At 38.7% G+C, this 13,250-nt stretch overlaps 1 protein-coding gene across 1 annotated transcript; it reads right to left on the bottom strand.

Annotated features, from left to right (window-relative positions):
• Positions 1 to 11,141: 11,141 nt before the first annotated feature.
• Positions 11,142 to 13,020, bottom strand: LOC132174915 (protein ROH1A). Its single transcript, XM_059586668.2, has one exon. The coding sequence runs from the start codon at positions 12,782 to 12,784 to the stop codon at positions 11,618 to 11,620; it is 1,167 nt and encodes a 388-aa protein (XP_059442651.2). The 5' UTR covers positions 12,785 to 13,020; the 3' UTR covers positions 11,142 to 11,617.
• Positions 13,021 to 13,250: the final 230 nt, after the last annotated feature.

The following is a 13,250-nucleotide window of genomic DNA, read 5'->3' as shown; positions in this document are numbered from 1 at the left end:
TATTATATCTCTTATTTCACTCAAATGCTCCTTTCTCTCTCATTCAAGAATTCCTTCTATATTGGTTGTATTTTTGACTTAGAAAAGATAGAGAACGAGAGATTGATATAAATGGTGGTGAGAGACATGACCGACATTTGCAAGATGTCCCAATAATTAGTGACATTATAGCCTTTGATGACCCTAGCATGTTGTCCCATTCACATGGACAAAGTTTTCCTCTAATTTGGATTTGAGAAATTTTTTTTTAGTTCATTATATTAAATTGATATATGTTCTATTTAGAAGAAAAAAACAAATGGTCGAAGAAGTCCAAGTCTAGCCGGCGATTGTAATGAAGGGGAAGAGTTCTATTTATAGGAAAAACCAAATACTATTCTACCTTCCATTTACAATTATACCCTTATTTTACTATTCCACCTACCAACATTATTATACCTACCATTGACTATTCTACATTTTATTTACAATTCTACCCTCCTTATACCAATACTATTATACCTACATTGATTATTCTACCTACCAATACAATTATTCTTACAATTTACTATCCTATTATTTCACCAATTACCATTCTCTAATTATTACTCTCTATAACACCATAAATTTCCCAAACATCATTGGCTAAAATTGATATTAAAATAACATCATCATTAAAATAATCTATTTAAATATCTTTGAAAATTTTGGGGCGCTACAATCTTCCCTTCTTATTGGAATTTCGTCTTCGAAATTAAAACTTTAATTATCACTTTGTCCATGAATTTAGATTCTATCATATCCATTAATCAATTATTTATAACTTTTCGTAATTATGTTATTCTACGTACTTCAACCATAAAATAAGACGTTTACAAGGAACTTACTCAAACAAATGGGAGTATTTGTTACGCATGCTTTCTTCCAGTTCCCATGAAGCTTCCTCTATTAAGTGATTGTTTCATAAAACTTTCACTACCGATATACTTCTGTTTCTAAGGACTTGATCCTTTCTATCGAGTATTCTTGTTGGTGTCTCCTCATAAGTTATGTTGAGTCGGATTTGAAGAGGTTCGCTTTCTAAAACATGTGTTGCATCCGAAACATATTTTCTCAACATCTATATATGAAATACGTCATGAATCTCACTTAAGTTTGGGGGTAATGCCAAACGATAAGCTACCACCCCAACTTTCTCAAGAATTTCAAAAGGACCAACGAACCTGGGACTCAACTTCCCTTTTCTCCCGAATCTCATTACTCCTCTCATAGGAGCAACCTTGAGAAAGACCTTTGTGCCGACTTCAAATTCTAGCTCTCGTCGTCTTGCGTCAGTGTAACTCTTTTGTCGACTTTGAGCTGCTGCTAATCTTTACTTTATTACTGTTATCTTCTTACACGTATCTTGGATGATTTCTGGCCCAAGTAGTTTTCGCTCTCCTACCTCGTCCCAATATAGCGGCGACCTACACTTTCTCCCATACAAGGCTTCATAAGGTGCCATATCGATGCTCGCGAGATAACTATTGTTGTAGGCGAATTCTATCAACGGAAGATATTGGATCCAGCTCCCCTTGAAATCAAGAACACACAATCGCAACATGTCTTCCAAAGTTTGAATTCTTTGTTCCGTCTGCCCGTCGGTTTGAGGATGAAATGTTGTGCTAAAAGTTAGCCTTGTACCCATTGGCTCTTGTAAACTCCGCCAAAATCTTGAGGTAAATCTTGGATCTCGACCCGACACAATGGATACGGGAACTTCATGCAGTCGTACAATCTCCTTGACGTAGAGTTCTGCGAGCCGATCCATACTGTAATTCATCTTGATAGGTAGAAAGTGTGCAGTCTTAGTTAACTGATCAACAATGACCCAAACTGCATCTTGACCACTTTGAGCCTTGGGAAAACCAGACACAAAGTCCATTGAGATACGTTCCCATTTCCATTCAGGAATAGGGAGAGGTTGTAAAGGCCCTACAGGACTTTGATGTTCTGCCTTAACTTGTTGACACATCAGGCATCATTCCACGTATTGCGCGATATCCTTCTTCATTCCATTCCACCAATAGCTTTTGCGTAAGTCTCAATACATCTTCGTGCTTCCCAGATGGACTGTATATAAGGATTTATGGGCTTTTGACAAGATGACCTTCTTCAGTTCTGCATTATTAGGAATGCACACTCGGTCACGAAATCTTAACACTCCATCCTCGGAGATCTGGAAATCCGGTTGTAGCCCCTTCTCCACTCCTTCACGAATTATAGTTGACTTGCTGTTTGAAAGCTGTTCTATCTTGATTTGTTCTAATAAAGTTGACTCCAGGGTTAGGTTGCCCATGTAAGATTGAATTATCTCTATCCCTGCTTTGTCCAGGTCAAGGAGTAACTTCTGATGCATCGTGAACATGGCCGATAATGATCCTTCTGTGGTTCTTCTGCTGAGAGTGTCAGCAACTACATTCACCTTTCTAGGGTGGTAGTTGATCTTATAGTCATAGTCGCTTAGTAGTTCCAATCAGCGCCTTTGTCGCATGTTGAGCTCCTTTTGGGTGAATGAATACTTCAGGCTCTTGTGATCTGTGAAGATTTCGCAATGCTCTTCATACAGGTAATGTCGCCATATCTTTAAAGCAAAGACTACTGCGGCTAGCTCGAGATCATGAGTTGCGTAATTGTGTCGTAGGTCTTCATTTTCCTTGAGGCGTAAGCGATAACCTTCCCTTGTTGTATCAACACGCAACCCAAGCCATTAAGAGAGGCGTCGCTATAAATCACAAATTCGCCAGTCCCTAATGGAAGAGTGAGAACTGGTGCAGTGACTAATCGTCGCTTCAGCTCTTGAAAACCTCGCTCGCAATCCTCCATCCACTGGAGTTTTTCATTCTTCCTTGTTAATCCTTCCACAAACTTCCAGTAGTAGCTAGCAAGTCCTAAGAAACTTCGTACTTCATGGGCATTTGACGGCTGTATCCAATTGACTATCGCCTTTACTTTACTTGGATCCACTGCTATTCCATCCTTGGTGAAAACGTGTCCCAAGAAAGTCACATTGTCTAACCAAAATTCACACTTTTTGAACTTCACATAAAGTTGTTGCTTCCTCAAGATGTCCAACACCATTAGCAAGTGCTCTTCATGTTCCTCCCGAGTCTTTGAATAAATTAAGATGTCATCGATAAATACTACCACACATCGGTCAGCAAGTTCTCGAAATACTAAATTCATCATGTCCATAAATGCAGCTGGAGCGTTAGTTAAACCAAAAGACATTACTAAGAATTCGTAATGTCCGTACCTTGTCCGAAACGTTGACTTTTGTATGTCCTCCTCCCAAATTTTGAGTTGATGGTAACCGGAACGAAGGTCAATCTTAGAGAATACTTGTGACCCTTGGAGTTGATCGAAGAGATCATCAATCCTTGGGAGCGGGTTTTTATTTTGATTGTAACCTTATTCAATTCCCTATAATCAATACATAATCTCATAGATCCATCCTTCTTTTTCACAAATAGAACAGGTGCTCCCCACGGTGATACACTCGGACGAATAAAACCTTTGTCGAGTAGTTCCTGTAGTTGATCCTTGAGCTCTGCAAGTTCTCGTGGTGCCATCCGATAAGGAGCCTTGGATATGGGTGCGGTGCCTGGTAGTAGGTTTATAGTGAATTCAATTTCCCTATTGGGAGGTATTCCCGATAATTCATCTGAAAAAACGTCTATGAATTCCCGTACAACTGGTATCTCTTTGATTTTTGCTTATGTTTTCTCCTCTGTCACGCATGCCAAAAATCCTAAACATCCCTTCCTGATTAATCGAGTTGCATGCATTGCGAATATCAACTTAGGCGTGTTGATAGTTCGATCTCCATAAAATTTGAACTCTTCTTTTTCTGACGGTCTAAATATTACCTCCTTGCGGAAACAATCCACGCACTCATGATATAGGGATAACCAACCCATCCCTAAGATCACATCAAACCCGCTCATCTCGAATATTACAAGATTTGCTGGCATGACATGACCTTTAATCGACACAGGACAACGTCTAACTACCAAGGTACATACGACTGTCTTTCCTACTGGGATAGCCACTGATAGGCTTACATCTAATGATTTTAGCTTTAGGTTACTTGTTTTAGCAAAGGAGTATGACACAAAGGAGTGCGTTGCTCCAGGATCAAAAAGAACAGAAGCTATACCATTAGAAATAGGAAGGGTACCTGCCACCACTTCATTGGACGCTGATGCATCACCAGGCGTTAGAGCATAAACCCGAGCAGTTGCATGGTTCTTCTGTTCCTCAAGGCATTTCTGACCGCTTAGGTTGTTGGTAAGGGCTTTGCAATCTCTTAGGCTATGTCCAGGTTTCCCGTATCTGTAACATACCGGCTACCCAAACAGACAGCTCCCGGCATGAAGCTTTCCACATTTCTGACATGGTGCACGGTGACCACCATTTCCTTGTTGACAGGGTTGTTATGGTGTAAAATTTCTTTGTGGGGTTTGGTGAAATCTCTTCTTACTGGGTTGCTCTCCTGAGTGGTTCCATTGTGGGACATTTCTCTTCCTCTGGTAGGAATACCCCGAATTTGCTTTCTGGTTTGAATACCCTGAATTTGCATTATGAGTCTGCTCGATTATTGCAGCTTTGTTGACGAGGTCTGATAAGTTTCCAATCTGGAATTCTATCACAAGGTTCATAATGCGTGGTTGCAGTCCTCTTTCAAACTTCCTTGCTTCTAGCTCTCCTATTGACACGAAATAATGGACAAATCGTTATAGTTCTATGAATTTGGTCGCATATTGCTCTACCGTCACTGACCCTTGAACTAGGTCCGTAAATTTCTAGGCCCTGGCTTGTCGAACAGTCTGAGGAAAGAATCGTTCATAAAATTATTTCCTGAATTCTTCCCAGGGAATGAGATCCTCTTCCTTTATTCCTAGTCGGCTTCGTACTTGTCCCTCCTTGGTTTCCCACCACCGATTTGCTTGATCACTTAGAGCATTCCCAATGGAGGAGCCATATTTTTATGTAAAATGGCTTCTCAAAACTCACTTTTATCTAGTTTAGCTAAGCCATTTTTAAATGTCTCTACATCCGATTAGCTATATTTCTATCTATTCTATTAAAATATTATTAAAAGTAAGAAAAGTTTTGGGAAAAAGAGAATATGTGAGATGAAAAATGTGAAAAATTTTAGGAAAAAATAGAACATGTAGAGAAAAAGTAGGAAAAGATTTGAGAAAAAGAGAAAACAGGTGAGAGAAACAATAAAAAAATAAAATAGCTCCCTTGAAAAGTGTTGCTACATTTAGCTTTTTTTTTAACTCTTCCAATCAAATATCTATTTTACATTTTTTTTTAGCTAATCCAATGTAGGAGGTTTTTTAAACATTTGAAGAGCTATTTTAAATAAAAGTAATATTTGGCTCTTCCATTGGGAATGCTCTTAGGAGGTAAGTAGCATACCTAACCATCTTATTATCGGCACAATCCATCACCTTTAGCTGCCCTTTTGTTTGCAGAAACCAGTTTTCTACAGCTTCTGCACTCGCATTTCCTTCAAAGGTAGGGGGTTGCTGCCGATGAAACCTTTTGAACGTGCAACCTGTTGTCCTTCGCTAGTGGATTCTTTCCTGCGTCGGGCCTTGTCTAGTAGGTTCATGAGCTGAGTTGCCAATGCTATTATAGGGTTTAACTTATGGTTGATGATAGCGTTTTCTCCACTTCCAGAGTCGTTGAAATCGGTGTTGCTATCTTGGTTATTGTGAGTCGGGGACGTCATTTCTTCACAATTGATAATATAACAACCATTAAACAATTTAGACAAGAACCTTGTATTATCTAGTAGTGACTACAACGATTGACTCTACTTGGCCGGAATGTGGCTTCCCATTAATCCAAATTTTTCTTTTTTTGGAAAAGTCTGCAAAACCTTATAACATTTGCTCTGATATAAAATTGTAACATCTCCATCCCGTTAAGGCTGAGTTTGCTACTTTTCTTCTTTTACAACAAACATTTTTGCAAAGATCTATAAGGTTTATCAGAGTACTTGATTTTAAAGGATACGATAAATGTATAAAACATTCTTCAAGAAATTTTATTACAAGCAAAATTAGAAAACATTAAACCTTAGTTGCAGAATATCATATTATTACAATAACTGATATGAAAAGACTTTGAAAGTTAATAATTATTCCCGCCCCCATTCCGGCCTCCTATTCCAGCGTCCTTTCTACCTGAAAGCAAGAAATAAAACTGAATAAGCCCAGCAAGTAAAGTCCATAACCATAAATAGCTTTACTCCTTGTTTACAGTTTTGAAAATCGTTTTCACAAATAAATATACATCCAGCCATAACAATACATGTATGTACGGTTGCATCTCCCGTAGCGTATACATAATATTACATCTAGTAATAAATCATCGTCATAAATCATCTTTATAAATCATCATCATAATACATCATTATAAATCATCATTGTAAATCATCATAGTATATCATCGTTGAAATTATATTATCATTTTCTCATATTAGGGCCAATGTACATTGTTACCCTTGTGTACGAGGGTTGCGGGTCCTTGTGACCATGGCACTGAACTGTGGCCTCAGCCATGCCCGACCATTAATTAACTCTTTCTTTGTGCACTCAACGGTCATGTTGATGGAATACTACCTTCTTGCATAGCCTCCTTCAATGGTTTCGCCTCCATCCGAGTATCGGTACCGAACTTCTCTCATCCTTACTTATCTTGGGGCCAAAAATATTCTCTTCCATACATGTGCCCTCATTTTATAAACATTTAACTCATTTCTTATACTTTTCTTTGTACTTCTTTTGATGTATCTTAGGGCAACATGTTGGAGGTTTATCATCATTCTTCTTTCTTATAATCATCATCATTTCTCAACTTTCTTTTCTCAAAATGGAAACTTTTCCAAATATAAACTTGTTGTACTTAGAAAGCGTTTAAAGAAATAGAAACTTTCTAAATAATTCTTTTAGAAATCCTTCATGCATGCAACATATCTCCATGACAGGTAAATAAAATACTCATTTACAGTTTGATACAAGAATGAATAAATAGCATGACATGAAGTAATTTTAGAAGAGGTAATGAATTTACTTACCTCTAGACTGAAGCTAAAAGTGGTCCGAAGGAATCTAGTTGCTCAAATCTGACTAACACCACTAGTATATCTTTTGAAACTAATTTTCCAAGTCCGCTATCTCTCGTGTTCTTTCTTTCATGCAGCGCTTTATCTCGCTCTTTCTCTCTCTACTTTGAGTAAACACTCTCAGAAAGAAGAAAGACTGAGTAGAAAGCGGAAGAATGAAGAATATGTGGAAGAGAATGGAGGGGAGTGGTGAAATTTGTGAAGGGGAGTGGTGAAATTTGTGAAGGGGAAGAGTTCTATTTATAGGAAAAACCAAAAACTATTTTACCTTCCATTTACAATTATACCCTCATTTTACTATTCCACATACCAACATTATTATACCTACCATTGACTATTCTACATTCCATTTACAATTCTACCCTCCTTATACCAATACTATTATACCTACCATTGACTGTGCTACATTCTCTTACTATTATACCTACCAATACAATTCTTCTTACCATTTATTATCCTATTATTTCACCAATTACCATTCTCTAATTATCACTCTCTGTAACACTATAAATTTCCCAAAAATCGTTGGCTAAAATTGATATTAAAATAACATCATCATTAAAATAATCTATTTAAATATCTTTGAAAATTCTGGGGCGCTACAATATATTTCTACATGGTGTCAATACTACTTCAACAAACGTCCTTGACTTTTTCCTCGCATTCTCTTCCTATGAATTCCCAATCTTGTCACCCTCACACCATCGCGCACTTCTTATGCTGCTATTAGTACCTTCCCCTCCTTTACCGCAGCTCATTCTACAAAAATAATTCCAAAATCAAGCTTGCCAGGTACATTTGATCTGTGAAAGGTACGCCGCCAATAGTTGTCACGCGCGCTCCCTAAATGTTCTATATGTTCAGCCACGTGCCACTACGCAAATCCCTTCGGTGGTTGCGCTACTCAACATATCCGAAGCTGCCCAATTTAGAGCCGTTGAAAACAGCTAGATTGACTCTCCACATGTGGCCTTGGTCCTCTGCAGTCCTATCTTAGAGCACTAGTAGCAGCTTCCCAACCATTTTCCCTTAATTTAAGGAATAAAACTACTTTTTGATTCACTATAAAAAAATAAATTCACAATAGATTCTCTTATTTTTCCCTATATGAATTAAATACTATTTCTTTTTATCATTGCAAACAATGAGATAGGAGAGATGAGAGAGAATTGTTAGGGCATGTGAAGGAGAGAGGAGAGAGAATGAGATGTTTTATAATTTAATAATGCATAGGGAGTCTAAAGTATTTCCCAGTGTATTGGGAAATACTGTAGATGCCATTTGATGTTAGTTAAATTTGTGGCTTCTAATGTGGGTGTTTTTTTGTGATTTTTTTTAGATTTTTCCTAAACATAGGGAAAGGAATGGGTTATAGGGAGTCCGCTGCTAGTGCTCTTACGTGCACACACTTTGGCAACGGATTTGGGCTTCTTTTCACGCACATGTGCCATTCAGGGGTCTGCTCACATGCTTCTAACACGCACCATAGCTAGATCAACCTGGTCTTGGACCAGGTTCATGCCATTTAGGTCCAAACTTGCCCGATTTTTCAGTCTGATTCAAATAGGTTCACGCCATTTTTAACCTAATTCAAGCCCTTTTCGGCATGGTTTAATTGGGTCCAAGTCATTTTTTACCCCAGTTCAGGTCATTTTAATGGGGTTCAACCCGATTCAACCCATTTTTTGGCAACCATTGTTTGCCGAACCAATTCAGTCAATGGCTATCACCATTGCTTCTTAGGCCACCGACTCCAACAATCACTTCAAGTGTCAATTCGACGACACTCTTTCCGCGCCATTTCAAAACTCTTCCGGCCACCACGGTAGCATCTCCGATAAATTTCTAGCATCTTTTCCAACCACTTTCCGGCAGCCTTCTGCCAACTTCGGCAACTTCTCCATAAAAATAATAATAATAAAAAAAATCATTTATTTTTAAAAACTCAAGCCTACACCTTCAATTTGAAAGGGGATGTTAGAATGTTCTCAATATTTTATATTATTCCATTTCCACGTAGGTTTATTCCCTACCTTAATATATGATTTCTTTCGAGTTTACTTGCTCACTACTCACTGTCTCTCTATAATAGAGACATTTGTAATACTATTTTATATACTTCAATATAATCTGAACAATGCTAAAAGTCACTCTTGTGTCTTTTTAAAAATGATGTGGCTCTTAAAATCACAATTGAACTTGTAATTGATCATTATTAGATCTTTATCAAATGATGATTTTCAAAGTCATCTCATTTTTAGAAGGACACAATAGTGACATATAAAAACTTCTAGAATTATTCATACAGTCCTGACGTAGCTATCAATGTCTCTCCGCTTCTACTCTTTCTCTTTCTTCTCTTTTATTATTTCCTTCATATATTTCTACACTATAAGAATATATGTCAATTTAATATGTTAGATTAGAAGAAATTCATCATACCCAAAAACATTTATTGAATAACATAAATAACTGTCATTTAAGTGTACTCTTATCGACTAATTTTAGGCTATTTAGGTGGTTAATTTTCCAAATTAAAAAAAAAAAAAAAAAAGAAAGAAAGAAAGAAAAGAAAGTGGAATATAACAAATAAGACCACTTTTTAATTCTAATCATGACCCTTACGTAGTAGCAAGCCTTTTGAGTCGCAGGCCAGTTTACTTTTTTGTGGTTTCTTTTGTTTTCTCTAAGCTTTGAGGTAAGGTTGTACAAACAACTCAACAAGGCTATGGTCACCTACCAGTCATACTGCCATTCCTTTTCACTTTTCTATTCCGGATAAGGCATCCAACCGAAAGAGGTATCTTTCTTTTCAGTAACAGATTGAACACATTGGCTCACTAACAGGACAAAGTCTTTCTTTTATTTTTATTTATTATTATTTTTTTTTTTAAAAAAAGAAAGTTGATAATAAAAAAAAATTTAATGACTACTTTTAGTTTTACATGGGTATATAACAATCGAATAGCAATTTATTAATTAACAATTTTTAATTTAATTTAAATGAAAAGTTTGTCTTGTTCCAAAACGTGGACAGCAACAGAGAAAAAAATAAGGAATAATTAGAGTATAAAGGGTCACAACTCTCGAGTTAAAAGTTGTATTATCATAATGACAATCATGAATCTGGCATAACGATCCACGCGCTTTAATCTTCCAATGCGTCCAAACATTATTGACATGAACTCTTTGCAGTTATACAATTGATGGAAATCCATATAGTTTGAGTATAATTTTAATCATATGGACGCTCTTGTTTACGACTGTGTCGAGTGCGGAATTACATGACAGACCCTCAAAACTGCATTCTCATTGTCTCTTAGCATTCACAACAACCTCAACATATTTATTTCCCAGGAAGAGATTTTTCAAAGTCTAGCCAAACACAGAGCTGCTGCGAGTGCTGCTAATGAGAGAAGTGGTGTCGCACCCTCACCAACGTCACCAAAGTCGTGGACGACGCGGAGAGACACAGCCTAGGACGCCGACAACACCCATTGAAGCCCAGCCAAGCCCATCAGCTCCCCCCATCAAAACACCTTCCAAGGGTCGGTAGCCACGCATAACAACACGATGCATCCTGAGGCTGTCAACTGCCAAGTGTGACTGCGCCACCAACAACAGGTTGAAACCGCACCGGTTGGCTATGTGTTCTTGCAACTCCGTCGAATGCGAGAAGAAGAAAGAGAAAAGAGAGCCGAAGATAAATGAAAATAAAATAAAAATAAAGAAGAGAGATTAGTAAGATTTTGTTTTTGGTGAGTGAAGCACTCAAACAAAAGTTCAGGAAATTGTAAAGGGTGATGGAAGTAAATTTTGAGCTCTTTCAACATTTAGCCTAAAGCATGAATGCTATATATATATGCTTATTTTATAGCATCGACTTTGCTTTGTAACAAGATTTGATGTTTAATTAATACCTAAATTAACAAATTCTCTTCCATTTAACATGCAAGTAAGCCCACCATTCTCAACAAAAGAAATAAAAAAAACTTATCATTTCTGCACTATAACCTTGATTGGGTATGTACATCGTCAACCCCAAAAAAAAAAAAAAAAAAAAAATTACCAATTAAGAGAAAAACTACAAAAAGAGTACATATCGCATTAAGCAATGCATTCTTCACCACAAAAACATAATAAACATTAGTGGCTGAAGCCATACTCTTTCAAAAACAACCTTTGAGCAGTGCTGTACTGATCCACATTGCAACTACAATTCCTCCTATGTTCTTGGTTAAGATTTAATGATATTGTATTTATCGGTATAAATATACATATATTATTGCATCATCTATTAATTATTTACACCGTTAAATACAATAATATTAAATCTTAACAATCTCTCCATTTCATCCTCTTCATAGGCTAACAGTGAAGACCATAAACAATAAACACCCATGAAGAACAATCTGAACCTGGATCGACAAAATTACCTCAAAAAAGCTCCAAAATTTACATGGTGGGTGCAGACATTTTCCCACCTTGGTCCAGCACATCGAGAATTTCTGTCCTGCTCCTCACAACCCTATGAAAAACCTCTCTGATCTGTTGCTGCAGAGGCACTAATCCCTCTTCCATCTTCTTGCAAGTCTCGGACAATTCACTCACCTGAGCCGCCACCTCCTCCAAGCGCTCCGCCTCGCCGGGGAACTGAAACGAGTCGGAAAACTCAATCAGAGACAGCCCCAATCTCTCCAACCTCTGCGTCTCCTCCAGCAAACCAGCCAACTTGTTCTTCTCCTTCTTCTTCTTCCACTCCTCAGCAATCCTGTCTTGCAGAACGATCATGGACTGAGCCCAACCCAGTTGTCTCGGCACCGGGAAATGAGTCAGCAAGCCGTTTCTCTCCTGACACGGTATCGCCGCGACCAAAGCCCACATCACAAAAACCATGATTGTGCTCATTATGTACACCGGCAAGGCCAGACCCGACGATTCCCCGCCACGCGGCGCCACCAGATTGGCCGACATGGCCTGAATTTGCTTCGCCGCCGACCACCCCTTCGACATGGTCCACGACAAGGACCGGAAATTCCCGGCGGTGGATCGGTCTTTGTTCGAAGGCGCGCCTCGCCGACCGAACGACCAGGTTCGCTCGGCGGACTTGTGGGTGCTCCCCTCTTTGTCCTCGAGCGTCAACATCAGAGAATTCAAGGCCTTTTTGGCTCGCCGTACCTGCCCATCTCCGATCGGCTTCTGTTCGAACGCCGCGACGACGATCTCCGCCAGCTTCTGGTAGTGTCTGACCGACTCGACCCCGTGCGCGGCAGCATTGCAGACGTCCAGCGCCTTCACGACGCGGTCGAGGAACTCAGGGACGAGACGGTCCAGTGGGGGCTTCGAAATCTGGGAAGGATCGCGACCCATCAGCAGAACAGCCTTGAATTCGGCCTCGCAGCAGAGAAACGCGTCGAGGAGCTTGCGGAGCCAGGCGATGGAGAGGACGGAATCGTCGTCGGAGGTGGACGACAGAAGATCGGAGAAGCGGTCAGCGACATGCTTCTGGAAGAGGTCGAGGTCCTCGAGCTCCTGCTCATGGTTTCCGTCCATGGACACCACCTGGTTCCGGCGGATACTGATTCGGTTCAGGAACGAACCCTGGTTGTCCGTCGCACGCATTGTTAGGTTTGAAGAATTTGATAGAGAGAGAGAGAGAGAGAATTTTGTTGTGTTTTTGCCGAAAACAGAGCAAGATTGGAGAAGAAGATCGATGAAGCCGGAAAAGGAGAGGTGTGAGAGGATAAAAGAGTTGGGTTTGGAATCTTAATATATATATGTGAGCGAAATTTATGGCGATGGCTTCTCAGAGACGAGACCGTTTCTTCCCTCTTTTCCTGGACGCTGACTTGGCTCGTTCTTCTTCCCAACTTTTTCTTTTTTATTCAGATTTTATATTTCCCCTTTATCTAAAAAATATTGTAATATTTTCTATATCTAAAAAAAAAAAAAAAAACTTTTGCAAGTATAATTTGGCTAAAGATTTGGAGAGTGTTGAGCACTATTGCTCAACAATAAATAAATTTAATTCATTAAAAAAATTAATTTAATTCTTTCTTCTCTTTAGTAATAGTGAAAAAAAATGAAA

Source organism: Corylus avellana, chromosome 3 (genome assembly GCF_965113065.1).
Source record: "Corylus avellana chromosome 3, dhCorAvel1.hap1.2, whole genome shotgun sequence".
NCBI lineage: Eukaryota > Viridiplantae > Streptophyta > Magnoliopsida > Fagales > Betulaceae > Corylus > Corylus avellana.
This window is presented reverse-complemented; position numbering and strand designations above follow the sequence as displayed.